The sequence below is a fragment of the Callorhinus ursinus genome, unplaced genomic scaffold (assembly GCF_003265705.2).
Source record: "Callorhinus ursinus isolate GAN/ISIS: 27379988/994484 unplaced genomic scaffold, GSC_fseal_2.0 scaffold4, whole genome shotgun sequence".
Taxonomy (NCBI): domain Eukaryota; kingdom Metazoa; phylum Chordata; class Mammalia; order Carnivora; family Otariidae; genus Callorhinus; species Callorhinus ursinus.
In genome coordinates, this window is record NW_027397066.1 from 4,208,901 (window position 1) to 4,235,543 (window position 26,643).

The following is a 26,643-nucleotide window of genomic DNA, read 5'->3' on the forward strand; positions in this document are numbered from 1 at the left end:
TCTAACTTGGTGAGAGTCCTGGGCCCAGACAATTGCTACAGGGAATGTTGGGACAACATTCAGAACACCTTCAGTTTGCCGAGGCAGAAACACCTGAAATGCAGGCAGATCCCTCATGCTGTTCAAGCCAGGGCCCCAGCATGCGCTCACCGCCACCCCGCACAGGCTGCGCCCCTCTACCCAACGTGTCTGGTACTCAAAGGGGCTGTCCTTTGACAACCCACGACAACCACAGCGCCAGGTCAGACCCCACTTTACTGCTCTGGACCAGTCCAAGAGCCACATTCCTGCCAGGGGCACTTATCACTCTGGAGGTAAGTAAAACCCTCGAGGGGCTCCCCCGAGTCCTCAGGTCAGAGACAGGTTCCAGGCCAAGCACAGCACACAAGCCCCAGGGACAGCCCCTCCCACTGCTCCCCAGGCTCGTGTGACACACGGGCCCTCGGCAGAGGAGCAGCGAGGGCCCCAGGATACGGTCCAGCTCTGCCCAAGTCACTCAGCCTGTGTCTTCAGTGCTTCTTCGGTAAAATGAGGACAATAATAGTACCTTCTTCAGAAGGCTTTACATGAACTAGAAGCCCAAGTGCTGACTCATTTGAAACCAGTACAGGGTAATCACTCAGCTCACGATGCCCCACGTTATTAACTCTGCCACACCTCTGAACTCAACCTTGTGTGCAGCCTGGCCCAGCAGGCCCTGCCCCACCCCCACACACACCCATAGTGCTCCTTTCCCTACCTGCCCTGGAGGCCTCTCCTTACCAGAGGGGTGCCCTGGAGCAAGGTGCCGTGGTCAGTTCTCGAAGCCCAGCGCCACACACGAGGCCTGGCACGTAGGAGGTCCTCAAAAATATTCACTGAACAACTGTCAGTGAATACAAAACTGAGGTGGGAGGAGTCAGCCTGCTTGGGGGTGGGGGGCAGTGTCGCAGCACTGGGCAAACAGCAGTCTGTGAGGACGGCTGGGACTCAGAGCCCAGGGGAGGATGCGGGCAGTAACAGTCAGGGTCCAAGGCCACAGATAGCCCTGGCCTCGTGGAGTCTGTACATGAGCCGTCTTTGAGAAGATGAGCACATGCCTCCAGCTGTTGGCACCACTTCCTGCATGGAGAGCGAGGAAGCCCGGTGATGCAACAACCCAGGCCCTCCCCCCGCTCGGACAAGGGAGCAGCTCCCAAGCCAGCAAGGGGCAGGGGGTCATACTACAGCCAGGGTGAATGATGGCCCCTGCATTCCTAGCCAAATCAGCACTGGAAGGATTAAGCTCCAAGAAACGCAGGGGACCGGAGAGGGAGAGTGCTTTAATAAGGAACACAATTAATAAAAATTTGACAATAAACACATTTGCAACTAGTAGTGGAAAAACCAATCAAGAGACGTTATGAAGAGCTAAAGCCAGCTCTCTTTGTACGCATGCAGTAAGCTACAAGGAATGGAAAAGGTTAAAGACATCAACTTTCTGAAGACAGACTTAAATTTTAGGAACTTGGCATGCAGATCAACACAAAGTTTTCCAATTTCAAAGCCTCCATAAAGGTCATTTTTGCAAGATTCATAAATATATGCTGCACAGCATATTTCTGAGTTTTTGTATCTCGTATACCTTTTGTATTTTCTTTGAATCTTTCTGAGCATTCTCTCGAAGTGGTACTTTTCCAAACAACTTCCATCCCAAGTCATTTTGTTTGTCAAGTCTTGCATTCTGTTTTCTAGCAAGCAAATTCCTATAGGAAGAAAATAAGAGGGTTAGGGAACTTCTGGGTATTCACAGAAACACCAGGACTGCCGAGTCACTCTCTAATGAAAACAAGGGGACTTCCCTTTGAGAGAACACTGTGATGAACCACAAAAGCTTTAACTCTGCAGACTTGTCATCATAGAAGACACAGAATTATGCAGTAGGGAAAAAGCCCCTAAAACCACAAATAAGCTTTTTGTTGTTCAACTGTGACATGTACAAATTCTACAATTCGGAGTAAGGAAATACCTTCTACCACAACAAAATATTTCAGAAAAAGGTAGCTTTAAAATGAGACTGAACTGAATTGAAACCCTGGCGCAATTACTCACCAGCTGTGCGCCTCTGACCAGTACATTCACCTCCCTGGGCCTCAGTTTCCTTGTGGTTGAGGGTCTTTGTAGGAATTAAAATGACAGGTACACCGTCAGTGCTTAAACAGTAAGAGCTGCTGGGCACCGCGGGACTCAGTCGGCTGGGTGTCCGACGCTTGGGATCAGCTCAGGTCACAATCTCAGATCAGATCAAGCCCAGTGTCAGACTTTGTGCTCAGTGCGGAGCGTGCTTGAGAGTCTCTCCCTCTCCCTGCCACCCAACTCTCATGCGCTCTCTAAATAAATAAATAAATAAAGTCTTTAAAAAAAATAAGAGTTGCTTTAATAATTAACCTCTAGCTCAGTTTAAGTTATCTCTAAGGTAAATCTGCATTACCTACTTATCATGAAAAGAAAGCCACTCAGGCGACAGTCATGAGGCCTTCTCTCCCAAAAACATGTACACAAAAGTCCCAAAGAACACAGATAAATCCCCAATGGTAGTACACAATAAACTACGTTTTGGAATGTACGTGCTGGTGCATTCATTAAAAACAAACGGTTTCCAGGGCTCATTGGAAAGTATAAAATGAACCCACAGTATCTCCTGTGCTAGAAAGTAAGAAAGTGCCCAGAGAAATACGGGGACATGTTTAAAGCAAAGAGTAGCCAGCTTGAAACAAGGACTCCCACTGGCTAAATCTGGAACAATCTAGCCGTCGGAATAAATAATGAGGGCAAGGGAGTCTCATCCACTGAATAAAGCGAAAATCCAAGAGCCCATATGGATCCGAGCAAACACAAAGAAGTGGGGGAGGAGGGAAAGCAGCCTAACAAGCACAGGACGCACGGTGATGGGCAAGGGTCAGTGGGCGCTCGGCCTGGCAGCTCACAGCTGCATGAGGAAGAGAGTTTCCACCTAGCTTGAAAGTGTCTCCCACAAATTCCTTGTTCCTACAAAGGCAAGCCTCCTTGGGCAGGTGCTCAGAGCCGGCATTCCCAGCACGCGCCTCCCCCTCCGGTGTGCTGCCAACGGCCCGCCATGCCGACGTCGGCGACCAGAGGATGGACTATCAGAGAAGATTCCTGAAACAACGGACGAAATGTGAATACAGACAGTGGACTAGGAAACGGCACGAGATTAACATTAAATTTGCTGATCTTGGTAACTGTACAGTGCTTATGTAAGACAATGCCCTTGTTCTTAGGGAATGTACTGGTACTTCCAACTGGTTCTTCTAATGCTTCCAAGAAATACCTACTTGCTTACATGGCATATATGCCAGAGTCACAGAACAGATAAAACACAGGAAGTGGGGGGCACCTGGGGGGCTCTGTCGGTTAAGTGTCTGCCTTCGGCTCAGGTCATGGTCCCAGGGTCCTGGGATCGAGCCCCACATCGGGCTCCCTGCTCCGTGGGGAGCCCGCTTCTCCTTCTCCCCCTGCTCCTGCTCTCCCTCATTCAAATAAATAAAATCTTAAAAGAAAAAAAAAAAAAACCACATGAAGTGAGACATGAACAGTGAATCTGGGTAAAGGATACGTGGAAGTTCCTTATTTTTCTTGCAACTTTTCAATAAATTTGAAATCATATCAAAATAAAGGTATAGATAGGGGTGCCTGGGTGGCTCAGCCGTTCAGCGTCTGCCTTCGGCTCAGGTCATGATCCCGGGGTCCTGGGATCGAGTCCCGCATCGGGCTCCCTGCTCCGCGGGAAGCCTGCTTCTCCCTCTCCCACTCCCCCTGCTTGTGTTCCCTCTCTCGCTGTGTCTCTCTGTGTCAAATAAATAAAATCTTAAATAAATAAATAAATAAATAAATAATAAATAAATAAATAAATAATAAATAAATAAACAAACAAACAAACAAACAAACAAACGTATAAAAACTTCCCAAAAGGAAACAAACGGTTTCACGTACTCTTCCTTGCTTTTCTGTCGTGGTTATAATAGAACCCATTTCAGAAACCACTTCATAGCCCACGGCAATTCTATACACCTTTGTAAGAAATAAACTTTGAGCTGTCCCCAAGCCCAACTTATTTAACATCTAAGACTCAGCCATTGGTGGAAGACACAATTCAAACCGAGCTAAAACCTCTGGTGCCCAGAAGGGCACTAAGAGCTTGGTTCATTAACGGCTTACATTTTGCTAAAGAGGCGATGCCTCTGGGGAAGGGCACAGGGCACGGGGCATGAGGGACCTAAAGGTGAGGAAATTAAAGGCACCTGGAAGAGGCGGGGCCGGGCGCGAGGCCCACCCTCCCCATGAACCCCGACCCCATTCTGGAGAGCTGCGGGTCACTGAGGGTCTAGAGGCCTAAGGACTGGGACACAGAACCGCACAGAAGCGACTGGGTGATTGTGACCCGGGGGGCGGACCGGACCTGTGGTGCTAGTCGCCGAGACGGCCAGCAGGAGAAGCAGCAAGGGGAACAGAAACCTTGCTTTCTCCATCCCCTGCGAAGGCTCTGTTAAGTCTATACAAAGGTAGTACAGATAGTACTTATCAAAAATCATGATACGTGATAGGCCACGACTTCTGAAAGGCTCATGAGAGGTATCCTTGGTTGGATTATTTGCTGTGGATCAGAGGCTGAGGAACTCTGAAAGGACAGGAAATCCCGCCTGAGCTTCAGCCCTTTGTGTCCTCGGCACAGGGAACAGGGCGCGGCCCAGAGAAAGGTTCCAGTCTCTGGCTTCCCTTCCAGGTCGGTGGGTCACTGGAAGCCTGGCACGGAGCTGGCCGCTGAGCCCAGGAGGCCAGGTAGAGCCAAGCACCTGCCTCTGCCCGTCACGTGCCCAAACCCCATTCCCAGGCCAGATGCACGGATGGGGTGGGGAGAGCCCAGGAGCCCCAACCGCGCCCTTTAACCCCTATGCAGTCTGGCTGACCAGGAGGCACCCTTGGGGTCGTCCTGGATGAGAGTCACACAGAGGTGCCATTCTCCCCAGTCCAGGAGAGCCCAGAGGGAAGACACAGCCATGGATCCCTGGGTTTCCCGAGCCCTGGGCCCCAGCGAATTAGCATACCCCCAGCCATGGCCACCATCCGTGATACTTCACCAGGGGGCAGAATACGGGGACTGCTTGATTCAGCCTTCCTGTTTCATCAACTATTTCAAATGCACCTGTCCCACCACCAGCTTCGGGAAGTCCTCACGTCCGCCCTGGTTCTGCAAAGCCTTCCCTGACTGGCTGCCACCGGCCGGACCCCGGGGCGGGCCTGGACTCCCACAGTAGCTATCCCCACAGCACTCACCAAGTTATTCTGTGCTTGTTGGAAGGACCCTGTCCCCTCTCCTCTCCACACACCTCTCCCTTGGGGTGGGGCTGCCAGGAGGGCATCCCCAGAATCTTGGCCAGCATGCAGCAGGTGCCCCATACCCGTTTGCTGGCAAATGGAGTAGCGACCATGCGTGTTTGCAGGGGAGGCAGGTGCAGAGCCATGAGGATGGCAGGACTGCAGCCTCACCCACCCGCCCCGGCAAGCACACCCACTTGGCACCTCTGAGCTACACGCAGCCCACCTGGGAGTGGGCATCGCTTTCCTCCTGACTATCCCCCTTCTTCCGTGATGCCCACTCGGGTCCACACTCCTGCAGCTGGCAGGGGTGAGTAACGAAAGGGAAGCCGCTGAAGACTCTTCCAAAGACGTCCCCTAAGAGGCGGGCGATGGAGATACAATCCTTCATGAGCCTTGCCCCAGGAGCCCCCCCGCAGGCAGGAGGCTCTCTCAACAACCCGCCAGGCCTCACTCATCCAGGGAATCATTCTGAGGGCCTCAACTACACTGAACAACAAAAGAGGCGGTCTTATTTGCTCGGAAACCTTCCATCTCTCCTCAGGTTAGCTCGAGCTCTCACCTGATTTGGCAACGGTCTGGGCCCCCTCCCCAGCCCTCCTCTTTGTATCTTTTTGGGGCCTACACACATCGGGCCTGCAGACGGCCTGTCACACCCCACATGTGCCTACCCCACCCTTTCTTCAGGTGTCCCTCAGGCACAGGACATGACCATCAGGCCCTGGGCCCCTGCAGAACTCCCACTGCATCTGCCACAACACCCCAGAAATCTCTTCCATGCGGCGGGCAGGACCATCTTCCGAGAGCACAGACGGATCCCACCAGCCCTGTTCCCCAAATCCCTTCAATGGCTTCCCCATTTGTGGCACCACCACACGTGCCGTTCCCCCTACCCTCAACGTGCTCCTGATCAGAGGCACATTTCAAGGATCAAACGATGCGAGGGACCTCACAGGCCTGGCCTTCTGCCTCAAACGCACACTCAGCAGGGGACAGTCGCTGTTGTCTCCATCACCATGTGAGGGCTTCTGCTCTAGGGAACTGACAGCCCTATCTTCCACTCAATCCCCTCCAGCTGAGCCAGCACTCTGCACCCTGAAGGCATCAGAGGGACCTGGGGGGCAGAGGCCAGGTTTACAGGAATGGTGGGCTGAAGGAAGGTGACCCAACAGGTGCTGGCCCCACTGGGGATCTGTTGATAAGGCCTATCCGGATGCATTTTACAACAATGCTTAAGAGGCCTTGGGAAACACGCTTTGCGGTGATTGATGACTAAGCCACACCCAACTAGGAGGATAAAGAAGAATCCTCACATCCTGTGGGGGGAAAAGACCCTTGCACAGGAAAAAGGAGTCAAGATTTCACTGGGGCCCTTACCCCTGGCTTGCAAAATAATTCTTTTCATTTCAAGAGGTAACAACTCAGAGGAAGAGATATGGGACACCAATGACAAAGTAATGCTAAAAATAATGGCGTGTTAATTTCTGCCCACCAGCTCTCCTGTGAGCTGTGGGGCGCCAGGCCACAAGTAAAGTGCCTCATCACAATTAGCAGCAAGATCAGGCACAAACACATTTAACCGGGACAAAATGGCCCATCAGGACCCGGTCCTCACCAAGAAGAGTCGAGCACGGGTTTGCACAGACCCTGACCACAGCTCCTTTTCCCCTGCCTCCTCCACGCTGTGAGCCACAGGCTTGTCCAGTGCACCCCCATAGGCAGAAAACACAGAGAAGGCTGACAAGGGGCCAAGTGGCGCTGAGGGAGTGAGGAAGCATACAGCCCGGAGACCTCCACACCCCTCGCCTCCTGACCAAAGGATCAGGCCTCTGCCGCCCAGGACGGGGCCACCAGCCACATATGCTACTGAACGCACGAGAAATGTGCACGTCATCTGGATGAAATACGCCAACTGGGAGAAACTGGTTTTTAAAAATGTCACAAAAAGACTGAAAACAGCCCAAGGGTTCATGACACATCTCTATGCAGCATTAAGATGGGTCGGGGGCACTTGTTCGAAAGACGATGAGCTACCCGTTGTTAAAGGAGGAAAGCAAGATGCCTAAGAGTGTAGAGCACAGACCGCCCGCCCCCTGGGAGAAGACAGAAACGGCATTCGCTGCTCCTGCAACGGGGGGCGGGCCACGGGGCACAGGGCAAGTTTTCACTATGTACTCTATCGTACTTTATGGATTTTGTACCACGCAACTGCATCACCTATTGAAGAAAGTTAGTAAACAAAAAAGCCGTTACTGAATTAGGAATTTCTGCCAATAAGAAATGAAGTGAGGGGCACCTGGCCGGCTCAGTCAGTGGAGCGTGCGACTCTTGATCTCAGGATTGCGAGTGCGAACCCCACACTGGGTGTAGAGATTAGTTAAAAAAATAAATAAAGGGGCACCTGGGTGGCTCAGTCATTAAGCTTCTGCCTTTGGCTCAGGTCATGATCCCAAGGTCCTGGGATCGAGCCCTGCTTCTCCCTCTCCTACTCCCCCCGACTTGTGTTCCCTCTCTCTCTGTGTCTCTGTCAAATAAATAAAACCTTTAAATAAATAGATAAATAAATTGGGGCTCCTGGGTGGTACAATCAGTTGAGTATCCGACTCTTGGTTTCAGCTCGAGCAGATCATGATCTCGGGCTCGTGAGATTGAGCCCCACGTTAGGCTCTGTGCTCAGTGCAGTCTGCTGGGGATTCTCTCTCCCTGTCTGTCTGTCCCTCCCCTGCTCGCTCTCTCTCTCTCAAATAAATCATAAATAAGTAAATAAATAAATACAGTGCTTCTGCATCACTCCCACCCCCACCTTTCAGATCAGTTAAGACTTCATCAAACCCCAAAACAGTGCCCGATTTTTCTCGAAGTCCCTAACAACACTAGGTGGCGAGTTCCAGGAGTCCCTGCTGTGTCAGGTGGAAAGTGCCTTATAAGAGCAAAAAGGTGAAAAGAAAATGAAAATGTTCATTAGTCCTCTACTGGTATAAAAACATAAAGCCTTTTGCAAGAGAGAAGTGAAAAGCGATGGCGAGCTGTGCCTGGGAAGGGATCCGGGTGCTCAGCCCACGTGGCCTACACGACGGCTCTGCTGGGGTGAGGGCCTGCCCACATGGGGCTTCAGGCCACCGAGCTGGGAGCAGGGGCAGCGTGAGACTGGGGACAGCGTGCCAAGGAAAGGGGCCTACAAGTCTGGCAAGTTCCCAAGATCGCCCACCAGGGACTCAAACCCCGGCCCTTGCAGGCCTCCCAGCAGCGCCCACTCCCCCCAGACAAATGAGATCGGTGGGTGGCCACCGTCCAGAAGAGCAGAGAGCCAGCACTGTGCTTAACCGGGCAGCGCACACGTCCCGTCTCCCTCCCAAACCTCCTAGGAGCCAGCACAACCGCAAGGGCGCGGGGGCGGAGCGTGAAAGAACCCAGCGGCCCTAGGCTCCTTGCTGTCCCCTCACACTGCTCCAGCAGCTTCGGGCAGAGGCAGAACGGCGGCCTTCCCAGTGAGCGGGCCCCCAAATCTGAACCTGCGGGGTTCCAATCAGAGCTTCCCACCCGCACCCCCAGCCCCCCACAGAAGCAGCAGCGGCCCTGGGCCTCCCGTTCTTCATCTGTAAACAGAGAAGACAAATCTTCCTGGGGTCACTGCGAGGATGAAGCGGAAGCACACGCACACCACCAGGGCAGGCGTGTGTGCAGGGGCCACCAGGAGAGAGGACACACCGGTAGCCTGTGTTTTCTGTACACGGTGTTTTCCAGTTTGAGGTATTTGTTAACATTTTGTGTTGATCGAGAAATCACAATAAAACCCGGGGTCTCTGGCTTCTCCTGAAGGGCTGCAAGATCTGGCCCCATGGGCACGTGTTCCCGCACAACCACGAACCGGAGCGAAGGCCGGAGCGAAGCCGCGGCTCGCGGGTGGGCCACGCTGCACCTGGTCCGTCCACTGGCCCGGCTCCAGCGTACCTGCCACTGCAGCGTGCCCCCCACCTGCCTGCAGGGCCAGATCCGGGCTTTAGGGGGCCCTGAAGCTTATTCACTTTGGGGAATCCCTTTTTTTTTTTTTAAGATTTTATTTATGTATTTATTTGAGATCGAGAGCGCAAGCAAGAGAGCACAAGCCAGGGACAGCAGGAGAGGGAGAAGCGGACTGCCAGCTGAGCAGGGAGCCCGACGCGGGGCTCAACCCCGGGACACCAAGATCATGACCTGAGCTGAAGGCAGACGTTTAACCGACTGAGCCACCCAGGTGCCCCAGGAAATCCTCGTGAGAAAGAAAATTATGTTTAATTATAAACACAAAACTAGGCAAAAGTGAGGAGTCCTGAAGGCTAAGCATCACTAACACAATTCCAACACTGTCGTCTTTTGACCTTTGAAACCAAAACCTCATGCTTCCATGTGAGGACACTCCAGCAATGAGTTCTACCCGAAGTTCCATCTCTCTGCTTTTCGACAAGACACAGTATAGTCCAAGGACCGACCCCCTTTCTTCTTAGATGCTGTGGGGTTGAGGTGTTACTTTCAGCGGGCCCCCCACTTACTTCACTTCCAGACATTACTGAAGTCAAAATAGGGTGACTCCGGAGCAAACTAAGAGGCTAGCTGACAAGAAAGATGAGGTGCTGGATCTGGGTCCCTGTGCCAGTGTATTTCAAAGCCCCTGAAGTGTGTGCTGAGGGTAAGCACTTAGAGCAGGCGCCCTACAGAGAGCAAGCACTCCAGTGTATTTCAAGTTGAGAATGATCAGCTTGTTACTTTCTGTGCCTTCATCAGCAGAACGTGAAGTCCATGACAAGTGAATCCTGCCTCTTCTATGTACTGTAGTCCTTCTCGACTCTAGAACAGTTCCTGGCATATAGGAAAACATATGTACTGAATGCATGCTTTTTGGAGGAATTTTCAGAACGATCACACAAGAATTACTCCACTTAAGGAACAGGAAGCCAGGATTCAGAGAGGTTGGGGAGTCCCGCGCAGAGACACACACTAAGCTACAGAGGGCCAAGACCTGGACCTGAGGATCCGAGGCTGCTACCTGGCAGAGGGCGGCAGGAGTGAAGGACGCAATCCTCCCTGACCCGGCGGAGCAGGTTCCGCAAGCCGCACCCATCGGATTTCTCAAAACTTCTCTCTCCTCCTCCTTCAAGACTGTACATTTGAACTCTTGCTTCTAATTCAATAATAGTTCCCTGGGGCTTCCGGCTCCTTCCCTCTTTTGTCTCGCTGACAAACGAGACCTTCCAAAGCTCATTCCAAAGTCATCAGAAAAACGCTAACACACCTCGCATTCAGTTTCCAGGAGAACAGATGGGCATCCCCACCATTTTCTGAGCCACACTCACCTTTCACAGGGCACCTGTCGGGTGCCTAATACTGCACGAGGCCCGTCACATGTGTTCCATGTGAGGGACGGAACTCAGCACAGAAGTCCTTGCTGGCCTGTCATCATCACATGGAAACACCACCCGGGTTTGAATCCTACCAGAGAGGTATTAGAGTCGACATGGCACATGTGGGAAACTGAGTCTCGGTGAGGTCAAGGAATTTGCTCCTGAAGGAACATATAAATCCTGGCACTCCTCTGGGGTAGAGAAGGCAAAACTCTTGAATGATTCCTCTAAAGCCTATTTCTTAGGTATTTCTTCCAGATCTCCAGCCCTCAAAAACTGGCACACTCCACGGTCCCATACACTTCCACGGGGCCTAACTCTGCTCTGAAAACCCCAGGGCAAAAGGCCAGTCCACTCAACTGTCACAGAAACACAAAACACAAAACCGCACTCTACAAAGCCAGCCTCCTGCACGACAAAACCCCCTCCCCTACAGGAAATACGAGGTGAGTAAGACACACACTGAGGTGTTATTCCTGTGACCAAACAGCAGGCTCAAAATTCCTAGTTCCACACAGGATTAGAAGGACCCAAGAGCTAGAAGCACTTGGCGTCTCTCTTCCTTCAGAAAATGTTACCCAAGTAGTATCTGATGCTAAAAAGCTGATCCCTAAAAACAGAGGTAACAGTCAACACAAGGGAGTGTAGCGAGCATCACACACCACCTGCTGTATACAAACGCAGGCCCCAGAGCTCCTAGGACCACACCCCAGTTTAAACTGAGGATTACCCAAAGAAACAACTCTGCCCCAGGGGGGCGGGGGGAGGATGGCTAAATCATCCTAAACCCTACACACACGGTGAAAACCAAGCTCCAGTGAGGCCTCCAATTACAAAAGCAAGAAAGGCAAGACTGCAACCACAAACCTGTCCATTAACAGGAGCGCTGGGGAGACCGCCATGGTGTCGACTGTAGCCACGTGGCTCTGAAAGGCCAACCCCAGAAGCGCAGACTCTCCCTGGGCCACATCCCTGGAGCTGGTGCCACAGTCCCGGGGAGGCACCATGGGCGCCCTTCGGGGCCCTGCTCCACAGTCTGCAAGGTTAAGGAACGCGGGCCGGGGCGGACCAGCTGGAAAGGCAAGGGGTGAGGTGGGCAGGGTTCCGACTCCCAACTAGTCACAGGGAGGGCGGAGGGCGGGCAGTCTGGGAAGCAAAGCCTGTGTGACCGGGTTCCCGGGTTCCCAGCACAGCTCTTCCCTCACATCTCTGCAGAGACCCAGAGCCACGCCCTGCCAGCCAGGGTGGGCTAACTAGCCACGAAACGTACAGGCACTTCTGCCTGAAGAATAAAGCAGAATCCCATCTGGCACGTCGTCTCCTGTGTGCCAGACATCACACTTTGTGAAGAAGCAATCAGGTATGTAGGGGAGCCCCAAACGCTGTCCCATAAATCCCTGGCAAAAACTTGCATTAGAACCATCACTAGGGGCGCCTGGGGGGCTCAGTTGTTAAGCGTCTGCCTTCGGCTCAGGTCATGGTCCCAGGGTCCTGGGATCGAGCCCCGCATCCGGCTCCCTGCTCAGTGGGGAGCCTGCTTCTCCCTCTCCCACTCCCCCTGCTTGTGTTCCCTCTCTTGCTGTGTCTCTCTGTCATATAAATAAAATCTTTAAAAAATAGAAATAAATTTTTAAAAAATTAAATAAAATTTAGAACCGTCACTAGAGGATTCTCCCACCTTCTTGACTTCAGTACCATTAAGTATAAAAAAAGAACAAGATCTAACTAACAACTTCAAGGTCAACAAAAATGACCTACTGTAAACCCACAAGAAGTTCCTCTAGGTTGGCTCTCCCTAGGGCGTCACTAGGGCATCATTCAGTCATGTGTCAACAATTCGCCAGTGGTAAAACAATCCTCCACACGCCCCAGCCAGGGTGCTCTGTGTGTTTGTGCATTCGCATCGGCACAGGAAACGTCTGACTGCAGAAAGTCAGTAGGTCTCCCCTCTGGCAGGAGGAGACAGTGAGGGCCAAAGAGAAAATTCTCCTTTTACTTTACAAATTTCTGTACTGCTTTAAAAAAAAAGAGAGAGAGAGAGCATGTCTTGCTTTTGCAATCAAAAAAATAAAAAAGACGACAATCAAGTATGAGAGACAACCCGGCACAGGAACGGGCTCTGGGATGGCAAATAGAACGCCGGCCCCAGTGCAGCTGATGGCAGACAGGTGCTGACCATCGAATGTCCTCTGGCACCACAGGTCCCAAAGTGGGGTATCTGGACTAGAGGCCACATCACCCGGGAAGGGGCAAGAAACACAAATTCTTGAGCCCTGCCCAGACCAACTGAATCACACTCGGGGGTAAGGCCAGCAGGCCCTGAATGAGCCCTCCAGGTGCCGCTGATGCTCACTCGGGTTTGAGAAGGACTGTTCTGATTAAATGCATGCACTGAAAATTCCTGCTGCCCCCCACCCCCCCGGAGTTCTGGTCTGGCCCAGCAGCTCTGAGTGGGGGACTGGGGCTGGGAGTTCCTGACCAGGCAGGCAGGCAGGCAGGCAGGCAGGCAGGCAGGCAGCCGCTGTAGGGACACAGTAGGCAAGCCCTCCCACCCCTCGCCCCCCTCCCCATCACTCTCTCATCACGCTGCGCTCTCCCACGCTAGCCACCTGCAGCTTCATGTGCCTGTGTCCCTCCCAAGTCTTCCTCAACCTGCAACATGAGGGTTTTATCCATTGTATCTCAGCAAAAAAAAAAAAAAAAAAAAAATCCAAAAATATCTGTATTTTAAAAACCCACAAAGAATACTCAGGTCCAAATGGCCTCACTGATGAATTCTTCCAAATCCTTAAGGAAGAAACTCACAAACTCAGAGAACAAACCTCTATTCCTCCCCTGAACCCCCCCAAGGAAATGTATTAGGTCATTCAATAAAAACATTTATAGGCATTATTCACCAAGAAAAAATGTATTCAACTAGGACTTTCTGATGCCCCTACAGGGATCATTTGACATTGTGTATGTGGGTGTGTCTGTATTTTAAAAATTCGCATGAAGCCTTTTAAAAAAAAATTTTTGAAGATTTTTTATTTGGGGCGCCTGGGTGGCTCAGTCGTTGGGCACCTGCCTTCGGCCTCAGGTCTTCCTGGGATCGAGCCCCACATCGGGCTGCTCCCTGCTCCGCGGGAAGCCTGCGTCTCCCTCTCCCACTCCCCCTGCTTGTGTTCCCTCTCTCGCTGTGTCTCTCTCTGTCAAATAAATAAATAAAATCTTTTTTAAAAAAGACTTTTTATTTATTCGAGAGACACAGACAGAGATAGTGACAGAGATAGCGAGAGAGAGCAGGAGCAGGGAAGAGAGGGAGAGGCAGACTCCCCACTGAGCAGGGAGCCTGATGCAGGGCTCGATCCCAGGACCCTGGGATCCTGACCTGAGCCAAAGGCAGACGCCTAAGGACTGAGCCACTCAGGCGTCCCTACTGTACATGAACTTTAAAAAATAATAAATAGGCTTCACAGGAGGGGCGCCTGGGTGGCTCAGCGGGTTAAGCGTTTGACTCTTGATCTCAGCTCAGATCTCAGGGTGATCTCAGGGTCGTGATTTAGCCTACTTTAAAAAATTTAGAAATACATACATAAATAAAATTCATATACAATAAAATTGAGTTTTTTGGTGTACGGTTCTATAAGTTGTAACGTATTGGTAGGTTCATTCAACCACCAGAGAAAAATCTTATACAAACTTTGAGAAACAGAAAGCAGAATACTCAACCCATTTTAGAAAGCCAGCATAATCCTGATACCAAAACCTGAGGAGGACATTAAAAGGAAGGAAAATTACAGGTCATGCACTTATGAATAAAGACAGAAAATTCATAAAATATTGGCAAACCAAACCCAATAATAGGTATGAAAGGGTGATATACCACAAACAAGTTGGGATTTTTTCCAAGAACACAAATTTAGCTTATTTAACATTAGAAAAATACAGTACTGTTTACTATACAAAATAAAGGAGAAAACACATGTAACCATCAACAGATGCAGAAAAAAAAAGCATCTGATAAAAATGCAACACAGTCATGATTTTTTTTTAATCATAAAACTGGAAATCAAAGGGAACTTCCTTAATCTGACCAGAGGTATATCTAATAAAAAGTAAGGTGTCTCATTAAGGGAATCTTACAGCAAACACCACACTCAATGGGGTAAAAGCTCTCCCAGAGACTGGGACCCAGACAAGGATTTCCACCAACACCACTTCAATGCAGCATTGTCTGGGGGTTCCTGGTCATGCAATAAGGCGAGAAAATGAAATGAAAGGCGTAAGAACTGGAAAAAGTAAAGCTCATCCACAGACAACATATCTTCTGTAAAGAAAATCCAGAAGAATCCACAAACTATTAGAATAACTGAGTTTAGCAAGATCACAGGATTCAAGTTCTCTATACAAAATTAACTGCATTTCCAGCAAACATTTATAGAACGGCATCTGTAAAACCATCAGAAATTAACAATTATTTTGGAATAAACTTAATGAAAGACACACAAGACCCTTACCAAAAAAAAAACTATAAAATATTGTGGAGAAATTAAAGAAAACGTAAATAAATGGGAGAAAATACCATATTCAGAGATTAGAAGTCTTCATATAGTAAAAAATGATCATCGGATTCAATATAATTGGGAACAAAACTGCAGATTTTTTTTGTGGTAATTACCAAGCTGATTTTATATGGACACGAAAAGTACCTAGAATTGTCAAAATAATCCTAAAGAAGAACAAAGAAGCAGAAGGGCTCACTCTATGAGATATCAAGACCTAATATATAAGCTATTATCAGTGAAAAATGGAACATATATGGTCACCTGATTTATTTCAAAGGTTCAGTGAGCAGGATGATCTTTACAGTAAATAAACATTAACCACTACCTCGCACCATACAGAAAATTAATTCCAGTGGATCACGGATATAGTTGGCAAAACAAAGCTTCTGGAAAAGAACGAAGAATTTCTTAAACAGGATACAAAAGGCACTAACCATAAAAAGAAAAGATTCTAAAAAACTAAAATTCATTGCAATTAAGAACTTCTGTTGGTTAAGAAAATAGAAAACGTTAAGACAATGATAAGATAAGCCATAGTGTCGAATATATTTGCAATACGTCCATCTCCCAAAGGTCTCTTCTCCTGAACATATAAAGTTTGCCCACAAGTCAGTGAGACAACCGTAGATACTCTACCAGATTCCAAATGGTCAATAAAATTTGAAAAAATGCACCAAATTAGTCATCAGGGAAATGCAAATGAAAACCAAATACCCTTTACCCTATCACCGAATGGCAGAAACAAAAACAAAAAGCTAACAAATTCTGGAGAGGATGTACAGCACCCAGAATCCTTGCACACGCTAGAAGTATGTACAAGCACACTGTCATCCAAGCGCACTGGAAACCACTCAGCAGCATCGACTAAAGCAGGCTAAGCAACACCCCCCCCCACTCCCGGGGATCTGTGCACCATAACATGCATGCAAGAGGATTGTTAAGTAGCATTCTCCCGAACTGTCAAAACCGAAATGGGTCACATGTCCCTCTGTGGAGAACACGCACTGGTATATGTGTACATCTGCTACATAAGGAAAGTAAATGAATACTGCCGCCGAGCAACCAGCCAGGTGAATGTCACCGGAAGGTGAGCAAAGTAAGCCAGCCACAAAAGGATATGCTGTATGATACCAGTTATCTAAAGTTAAAAAAAAAAAACAAACCTAATCTATGGTGACAGAAGTCGGAACAGAGGTCGCCCTTGGGGAGCGAGGTCCTGACAGGGAAGGCACAGGACAGAGACTTCTGGGGGTGTGGGTAATACTCTCTGCGGGCCGGCGCAGGAGGGCGCTTCCTTTGTACGGGAGACTCTGCGTCCCCTTCAGTCGCCACCAGCTCAGCTCAACCACTCCTCCAGGGCCTCTGGGGCTGACACACCCTCCCCACCGCGTCCCTCCTTGGTGCTCCCAGAGCACTCCTACACTCATCTTGGCCAGAGGACTGGGAAATCCTATTTTAGTGATCACTTCCCCACTCGCTGGGGGCGGGGAAGGCACAGCCTCCTTTGGCCTCTGCATCCCCAGGGCCTGGCATAATATCTGGAGAGTGGGTACCGCCGGTAACTCATTCACTAACCCTGGCCTGCACCCCAGCTGTGTGCCTCTCACTGCTAAGTCACCAAGTCCAAAACAAGACCGGGTGCTCTCCTGCGTCATCACAACCTCCTTACGACCTCCTTCAAATGCTCTTAAACAGTCAGACACAGAGGCAGAAGTTACACGGGGACACATTGTCTAATGTCAGCTCAGGAGACAAAAGGCAGGACGAAAATGCCTGTAAGGGGAAAACTGCAAATTTATTTTTAATCTCCGACTGGAAAGGAAAAGAAGGAAAGAAGAGTTGCTAGTTAATGACAGCCTGAAAGCATCACAAAGCAAGAGCCGTCTGGGGACTCGAAACAGTTGAGAGTTGGGATGAATGGCTATGTCCTTTCCATTTTAGGAACCTTCAGGAATAAGATCTGACCTAAGGTGCAGATAGTATGCGTGGGATTTAGTGTCAGGCAGACCTGGGCTCATATGCCAGCTTCATGGCAAGCTGTCTGACCTCTGGGTAAGAAATGAACGACCTCTCAGTTTTCCCACCTGTGGAACAGAGTCACCGCCCCTCAGTTACCAGGTTTGGGACATACAAAACTAGACTAGACAACAGCAAGGCCATAGGAGAGTAGGCCCAGACAGCGTCCCCTTGGAGGAGGTCCCCTCGGTCCTGGGGATGCCAGGAAGGCTTGAGAGAAGAGGTGTCAGCAAGACCGGGCCTTAAACATGTGCAGAAACAGGCCAAGGTGACATGGGGCAGAGGGGAAGGGGGCATCTCAGGCAAAGGCAGGAAGTATGGGCCAGCAGTGCTGGGCTCAGGGTTAGTCTCATGAGCCCAGGCAAGGGCGCAGCAGGAGGAGAGGAGAAAACCACAGGCATCTCTTCATTCTGTAGACCGGAGTCCCCAGGAGGAAAATCATCCCCAACACCAATTTCCAGTAACCTTCGGCCAGAGCTATGACAAATTCTAACACTCCCTCAACCCTCATTGAGACCATCCTCATTCATAAAACAGAGGCTGGATTTTCACTGCCAGTAAAATCACACCATGGTCCAAGAGCCCCAGGGGGTTCACGATCCATGATCCAGGGCAGGTCAGCGCTGACCAGGGATCGGGACGGTGGTCATGGAAACAGGAAGCACTTCTGGGATTCTGTCCCAGGAAATCATGGGAATAGACGATAACGCACACTGACATGCACAAAGGTAATTTTATCATCCAAAAGCAGGTACAAAATCCATTTCCTTATTGTTGGACCAGTAAATGATTCACAGGATGGAATACCACAAAGACATTAATAAATGTGTGAACAATTTCTAATTATGTGGGGAAATGTCTTCTAGTAGCAAAAAGGAGGATACCAAACTAAAAACAGCACACATTTTTAGGTTTAAAATGCATAAAAATTCTTTAAGGAAATACAGTAGGAGGGAAAAATTGGTAGTAGGTATAAAAGTGGAAAGGGCAAAAATAGAATGATGAACATAAAAACACCAAAACTTTCCTGTGTATTTTTTTTTAAAGATTTTATTTATTTGAGAGAGAGAATGAGATAGAGAGCATGAGAGGGGAAAGGGTCAGAGGGAGAAGCAGACTCCCTGCTGAGCAGGGAGCCCGATGTGGGACTCGATCCCGGGATTCCAGGATCATGACCTGAGCCGAAGGCAGTCGCTTAACCAACTGAGCCACCCAGGTGCCCCTTTCCTGTGTATTTTTAAATAAAGAGAAGCTTTAAGAAAACATACGTTAAAAAAAAAGTTTATTGTCCTAAAAAAAAAAAAAAACCCAAAAAAACAAAAAATCCCAAAAATCTCTCAGAAGAACATTCCAGCTTTGCAGACACCACAGGTATGGATGCTGCACACAGAATCCAAAACCTGCACCAATTGTGTGACCTGACAGGGGAGACCAAACTGCTGGGGAGAGTCCTCTCCCTTTATCTAGAACAATAATAAAATGGAAAAGAAAAATATTTAGGTTTAAAAGTATGGCTCGGTTGTTAAGCGTCTGCCTTCGGCTCAGGTCGTGATCCCAGGGTCCTGGGATCGAGCCCCGCATCGGGCTCCCTGCTCAGCGGGAGTCTGCTTCTCCCTCTCCCACTCCCCCTGCTTGTGTTCCCTCTCTCGCTGTGTCTCTCCCTGTCAAATAAATAAATAAATACAATCTTTAAAAAAAAAAAAAAGTATATCAGATTTATTCCTTTTTTAAAAATGTATAGTCTACCTATCATTCACTTCAGATTATTTACTAAACACCTACTAAGTGTCCGCACCAGCTAGGAAAACAAGGAGTAAGATGTGGCCCTTGCCTTCAAGAAGCTCACAGTCCCTCGAGGGGGTGGGAAGGGTGTCAATGCTGTCTCAGAGGTCCAGGAGCCCTGTGGGATCCAAATGAAGGCCCTGGAAGGGGTTGCAGTGATCAGGGAAGATTTCCTAGAGGAGGTGTCACTTAAGCGGACCCCTAAAGGACAAACAGGAGTTTGCGAGGCAGAGGGAACAGAATGGGCCGAGGTGCAGAGAAAAGCCACAGCTGGTTCAGAGAACTCTAAGTATGGCCACAGCACAAAATGGGAGCTGGAGGTCCGAGAGGTGCTCAGGGCTGGATCCAGAACGCTCCTTAGGCCATACCAAGTAGTTTGGAATTTCTCCCACCGGTGGTGGGAACTACCGTTTAGGCAAGAGAATCACAAGGCATTCAACTCATCAATTCCAGGCATTTAATCCTCGTGAAGGGGGGGGTGTAAAAAACAAAAACAAAAACACAACAATCCTGAGAAATGACCCAGACTCCTGGCTATGTGCCAAACCTATGCCCTCACTGTGCTGGGCACTGGCGCGGTTTCCCAACCCCCCTTACAGGTGGGCCCCCCCCAGTCCCCTTCTGAGCACTCCCTCGTGGCTTGATGCAGAGGAGCCCACAGAACTTCGGGGGGGGGCGGCAACCGCCAGAGCCACGAGACGACAAGACCCTGGGAGACCAGCAGCCACAGGTGAACTTCCATCCGGGGGCACCACCACCTGGATCTCAAGTTTGGCACAGCAGCTAACAGTCCCACAGTCCCACATGTAAACATGCATGCTGTCCTCCCCACCAACTCTGACCAGCACTCAATTGCTTCTGCTTTAAAAATACCTGTTTTCAAAGCAACTTCTAAGAGGGGCTCATTCTGGGATAAAGACTCCCCAGGAGCTAGGACAATGGCTGACCCAGCAGCCGGTGTGCTCGTCCACAGGGCCTCTCGGCCGCTTCTCCCCTCCCCCCAGCCCACCCCCACCCCACCCCCCGCCAGGCCAGGCCCCCTCCACCTCTGCACCACTTTCCCGTGTCTCCCCTCCTGGTGGGAAATGGGTCTCACACCCAAAACTGAAACCTAAAGAAGTTAGAACTGAAATCCAAGCCTAATTTTCCAAGTCCTGCAGACATATGCTATTCCTGTAACACTGTGTACACAGAGCCTAGATTTGAAAAGCCTCTGGCTGGACTGAACGGGGAATTAACAGGAAAACTGGACTGTTGCAGGCTCTGAACAGCTATTAGGCAAATCTGGATGACTCATCACTCTTCCATTTACAGAACCTTACAGGAATCCTGAGACAAACCACAACTACTCACAACAAAGAATCAGCAAAACTGAAATCAAAACAACTCTCAGTTACAAACTCAGCTCACTTAACATCAACAGGAACTAGCCTATTTGATGTGGCAATCTGGTAGGTCTGCGTGCAACGAAAAATACAGACGGTAGAAGAGAATTTAACGTTCCCTATGCCAAATATTCAGTGTCCCACAAACAAAGTAAGTCCATAAACACTTTAGAATAGGCACTGATAGGTAGAAAATAAAACAAGATAGCTTTAATTGTTCTGTTATTCTGTGAACATTTTTTAAGTAGAACAGATTCTACACCCACCTGGGCAAAGGGAAATCAACACTGTGAGCAGGAAGCAGCTGGGGGCGAGAAAACTGCTTTGTAGGAACAGGGCGGCCTGTGGGTTTCTCCAAACCCCACAAACTGCTATGCTCCCACAGTGTCCCTGCATTTCCTACTGAATCACCCCTCCCAGGCTGACCATAACCTCACCAAGGACAGAAAGAAGGCAGACTGGCAAAGTATCTAAACACAGAAATCTGGGAGTTCCCATAAAGACTCAGTGTATGATTTCCCAATAGTGCCAGTGCACGGAGGGCAGGGCATACACACAGAAAGCCGAATGAATCTTGCACAGAATACATTCTCCTTTCCCCCATTCCCCAAAACTATTTTGCTTACAGGTGTGAAATTTCTTTTTTAAAAAAAGATTCATTTACTTGAGAGAAAGAGAGACTTAAGCATGCTCCATGCTAAGCGCAGAGCCTGGTGTGGGGCTCAAACTCACAGCCCTGAGATCACGAGTCGGACACTTAACTGACTGCGCCACTCAGGCACCTCACAGGTGTGAAATTTCTAAGGACATCTGCACCTCCCAGAAGCCAGGGCAGAAACACTGCAGCCTGCGAGGTTTACCAGGAACACGATCTGGCCCTGTAAGTGGATGTGCAGGCCGAAGAAGTTCTTTCATGGTTCAGTTCACGCCACTCCCGAAAGCGATCACCTCTAACGCTCCACAGTGAAGGCACCTGCCCACCCCACCTGAGACAGATGGCAATTCCAGTGTCCACACCCAACGAAAAGTGGCCAAACTTTAAAGGTTTCTTTCCTCAAATGGAAGTTTCCTAACCCACCCAAGGGAAGGACAACATATCATCAGACCCAAATGGGACACAGAACATGTTCGTGTTCCCTTAAGCTCAACATCTAGGGGCGAACTGGCGGGATCACGGGATTGCCAGGCTGGTGGACCAGCTCTTACCCAAGTCACCAATCACACAAAGGAAGTCAATCTCCTTTCACCCTTCGGGACTGGTTCTCAGTTCTCAGTTCTCCCCTTTCTGCTGCTCATCTCCTGGGCAGGTTGGCACTTACTAGCATTCGCTCACTCATTCATTCATTCATTCATGAGCAGGAAAGAGAAAGAGACCCCTAATAAATCCTGGTGAGGCGCAAACACAGCGATCACTATGGCAAGCATTCCCTATGCTCGGCCTTGCTGTTGCCATTTTGGAGACAAGAAACCAAGGTTCAGGAAAACAGAGCCAGGCGCCCAGCCACCCACCAGATGGGCAGAACAGATACTCCCACTCTACGACTACGCTCTCTGAATGCCCTCCAGGTTCTCGGTCTCCGGGCTGGAGGCACCACGGGACATCTCAGAGGTGCAAGCCCCTCCACTTCCACTGTGTGCAGCTCCCCCGATGCTAAAATGTGCCCTAGAGCCCAGAGGCAGCGTAAGACAGGACCTCGAGTGAGATTCTCAACACCCTCCGAGGCAGCTGCTGCCCTCCCCACCCCCGCCCCTGTCCAGACGAGACGGCAGGCCGGCCCTCCCCCTCCCCTGGGCCCACCTTACAAGGAGCAGGGCACCTTGCCTCGGCCTCCTGCCCTCCCCCGGGGGTCCTAGCCCATGGTGCTTTCTGCAGGCTTCCCTTGGCTCCATTCGCTTCCCCCTGGATTCGCTTCTTTCACAACCGGTGTGAGCTGCTTTTTGACGTCAACGAGAACAAAGGCTAAAAGTAAAGTCCTAGATCGTCACCCCAGTCCATCCAGATTAGCGCTGAACAACGGAGCTTCCCACAGGGATGGAAAAGCACAAATCTGGGCTGTCCGCTGAGGTGTCCGCTGAGCCCTGCAATGTGGCTGTGCACCTGAGGAGTCAGATTTCCAACTTCAGTCCAGTCTAAACCGCTGTGCGTGGCTAGTCGCTGACACACTGGACAGCTCAGGCAACCACACCCCAACGTAAGACCCCAGATGACAGAGAGGCGAGGACGAAGTGTGTGCAAGTGGGAACAGGGGCCTGAGCCCACTGGTTTCTGCTTCTCAAGGAGGTTGGGCCTGCCCCTCCCCATCCCTCGCTCCTCTGACACCCTGTGGATTATTTCTCCCCAGCACCTGAAGGCTGACATGGAGCATCTCTTGCAACCGTGCACCCACAGTGGACTACAAGGGGCGCCTGTTACTTTCACTTGGGGGACGGGGTTGTTGGCGGCCGCATCCTCAGCACTCCGTTCTGGAAAGGTGTTCGCTGAGGACATGGAAGACGTCTCAATTCAACCATCTGACAAATGTTTTCTGAGTTCCAACCAGGTGCCAGCACAGGATGGGTAAGATGCAGGACTTCGAGGGGCACCCAGGCTGGGGGGGCCCACCGACGGCACCGAACAATGTTGGCTGCTTGGGCTGGGAGCCGGGGCTCCACTCCTCCGGGAATCTTCAGTGGGCTCCTCTCTCACAGTGTGGGCAGCAGTGAGGGGCAGGAGTGCAACCTGCTCCAGAAGCGGGTCGCGGAGCCTGGGGGAGGAGGAAAGGAGGGCTGCAAGCAGATGAGGCACTGATTCAGGAAGGTTCCTCCTGCTGCTGCAGACAACCATCTGCCCAATTCTCCGTTTGACACGTGGGACACGGCAACTTGCTGTCAGTGCAGGGGGGAGGCAGTGATCATATCCACCCCTGCGACATCTGGGAGGCTTCACTGTGGCCTCCACGGCCCTCCCCACACAGGGCTGCAGCTCACGACAGCCCGCACAATGGCAGCTGCTGGGACCTCCCTGTGCATCCACGTCTTCACCTGCGCAAACTCCACGCTGACCTCAAGGGGCTCCGGCCCCCACAGACACTCCGGGGACATGGATGCAGGAGAGGGACCCAAGGACCTGAACACCCGGGAGATCGGGCCCACCAGGACAGCAGCCAAAGCCACAGCACCTGGGCATGTTCTGGGACACACACAAACCCACCCCCAGCGTCTTCTCTATGCCCCCTCTGGGCACAAGGGCACCCTGGGGCACAAGGAAGGCCCATGAGGCTGGTCCTCACGTGGAGGCTGGAGGTGGGTAAGCACTTGCAGAAACGATGCAAGGATGCAGATCCTCAGAGAGGCATGGAGAAGGTGTTCCTGAGTGAGACAGCCCCCACCGTCTGTAGCAGGGAGGTTGTCCAGGCTGGTGTCTGGTGGGGAATGCCAAAGGAACATCGGCCACGAGCAGCCAGCCGGAGGGAGGACGGGGTCCCCTGGAGAAGGCCAAAGACTAAAGAAGAGGAAGTGACGGCCCACGCCCTGCAGGGTGATGGCCCACGCTCCTCCTGGACATTTCCTCTTGGCATTTCCTTCCCCTCTTGCCATCCCAGCCTGGGCCTCTCCAGAGGATCCCATGAGGTTGTGTCCATGCCAAGGCACAGTGCCCAGAGCAGGGCACCCATGCCAACCTCTCCCTCAGGACGAGGTGCTGCTCATAAACGGGTTTTCTTGTACCCGTGGCCAGCCCACCGAAGTAGCACCTGTCAGAACAATGCCCCTCGGATGAACTGCTGCCTCCCTCCCCCAACCCAGCACCAGAAAGGGGTTGAATGAAGGCGCTTTGCCTCCTCTCTTCAACCCTCCCTCGAGGATTCATCAGATGCGGCTGGAGCACCACGTGACTGCCCAGGGTCGATCAAGTTTTACTGCCACACAGAGCAGGGCAGGGGTTGAGGTGGGGGCTGGCCCCTCCGAGCTCCACGGCCAGCTAGCTGTGTGACCTAAGTCCGTTTATCCACACCGTGAAGGCACCCCACTACCCTCAGGCCTGGATTACCCCCATCTGGCTCCTCCGATTCCTCCACCCACCAAGGTCCCCACTGGTCCTTCCTCCCTTTGCTGCCGCTCACCCTCCTGACATCCCCCACCCCTTACCCAGAGTACAGGCTCCCTCGATTCCCCTGCCTGTCCCTCCTTTCACCTGACTCAGTACAGTTACAGCCAGGGCCCACGCACACTCAGGTGCCCAGCACACATACCCCCCCAACAGGCTCACTGCTTGCTCTCCCACCGCAGAGCCAGATCCTGCCCCCCCCACCCCGCAATCACACTCCCCATTGTGACTTTCACACCTTCTTCCTTCACCACACCTCCTTCACCCCAAGGGCCCATCCCTGGCCTCGCTCCCAGCAGAGGACCCTGCTTCCTGCTTCACAAGAACACGTACTTCCTGGAGTAGCAGGAACTCACTCACTGTGGGTGGGCATGCAAAATAGCATGGCTGCCCTACAAGGCAGTTTGGCAGTTTCTTCTGAAATTCAACATACCCTTACATTCGATCCAGCACCAGGCTTCCTGATGTTTACCCAAAGGAGCTGAGAACTCATGTCGACATAAAAGCCCACACCTGGTTATCTACAGCCACTTTATCCGTAACTGCTAAATCCTGGAGGCAACCAAGATGTCCTTCGGTAGATGAATGGAAAAATAAAGGGTCCGTTCCAGACAATGAAGACAGTATTTAGTGCTACAAAGAAAAGAGCTTCATCAAGGCGTGAAAAGACAGGGAGAAACCTTAAATGCACATTACTAAGCCAAAGAAGCCAATCTGAAAAAGCTGCACTGTTAGGATTCCAGCTCCATGACAGTCTGGAAAAGACAATACCATGGAGGCAGGAAGATGGGTGGTTGCCAGGGGTGTGTGGGGAGGGAGGGGAGCAGGTGGAGCACGGAGGAGGCTGTCCAGGGCAGTGCAGCTCCTCGTGTGACAGCATAACGACGGGCATGGGTCACTCTGCATGGAACGCACAGCACCTTGTCTCTAACTGCGGACTCCGGGTGACAACGACGCGTCCCTGCAGGTCCACTGACTGTAACGAGCTACCTCTCTGGTCAGGATGCTGATACGGGGGAGGCTGCACTTTTTTTTAAGTAGGCTCCACACACGCCCAACCTAAGGGCTTGACCTCACGACCCTGAGATCGAGTCACATGCCCACCGCCTGAGGCAGCCAGACGCCCCAACTCTGCACTGCCTGCTTAATTTTGCTGTGATGTAAAACTGCTCTAAAAAAGTCTATTAAAGGGACGTCTGGGTGGCTCAGTCGTTAAGCGTCTGCCTTCAGCTCAGGTCATGATCCCGGGGTCCTGGGATCGAGCCCCGCATCTGGCTCCCTGCTCGGCGGGAGGCCTGCTTCTCCCTCTCCCACTCCCCCTGCTTGTGTTCCCTCTCTCGCTGTGTCTCTCTCTGTCAAAAAATAAATAAAATCTTAAAAAAAAAAAAGTCTATTAAAAAAGGAAATACGCTGAAATGAAAAATCTATATTCACACACAGAAAAACAATGACACAGCACTAAAAACAATCAAGCAGTCCACTTACACTAAATAAAGCAAGCGAGGACGCCCACAGACCCCCGCGGCCACATCTTTCCTCCCGCCTCTGCGCCCACATCCTCTGCTTTACCGCTTCTTAATCTAGAGGATTTCACGCAGCTGAAGCCAGTGTGTCCACGTGAGCACCAGATCCCACTCCTCCAGATGCCGCTGAAGGACACCGCTCTGCAAGTCCTCCTCTCTCTGGTTAGGTTTGCTTCTGCTCTTCTACTAGGTTGCTCTTAACAGTAAACAAAAACACCCCCCCCCCATTTCTCCAGCCTTAGAAAAAAGAAAGAAGCCTCACGCCACTCCTTCCTCCAGCTGTCACCCCATTGGTTTGCTCCCATCTGCCTTTGCTGATAGCAACTCCCCTCCTCTTGCTCTTTCTCAAACTCACTGACGCTGCCCCCCACCTCAGCCCCCCCCGGCGTCCAGGGTACCCCGCTGCCCCCCACCTCTCCAGTGTCCCTCAAGTGTGGGTATCAACTATGAATATGTCGGAACAGTCGCTCCCATGGTCGGGTTGTGTCATACGACACAGATCATTTCAGGAAAGGGAAGTTATTCTTGGTTGGACTCACCTCATCAGTGAGCCCTTAAAAACCAACTGGGGCT

The 26,643-nt window shown here is 51.0% G+C and overlaps 1 protein-coding gene across 3 annotated transcripts in view; it reads right to left on the bottom strand.

Moving 5' to 3' along the window:
- LOC112835533 (TBC1 domain family member 14) overlaps positions 1-26,643 on the bottom strand; it is a 201,224-nt gene that overhangs the window by 55,163 nt on the left and 119,418 nt on the right. For all 3 annotated transcript variants that reach the window (XM_073891398.1, XM_073891399.1, XM_073891397.1), the window contains exon 9: positions 1,604-1,724. In XM_073891398.1, coding sequence (XP_073747499.1) covers positions 1,604-1,724 — 121 coding nt within the window. The remainder of the gene's footprint in view (positions 1-1,603; positions 1,725-26,643) is intronic.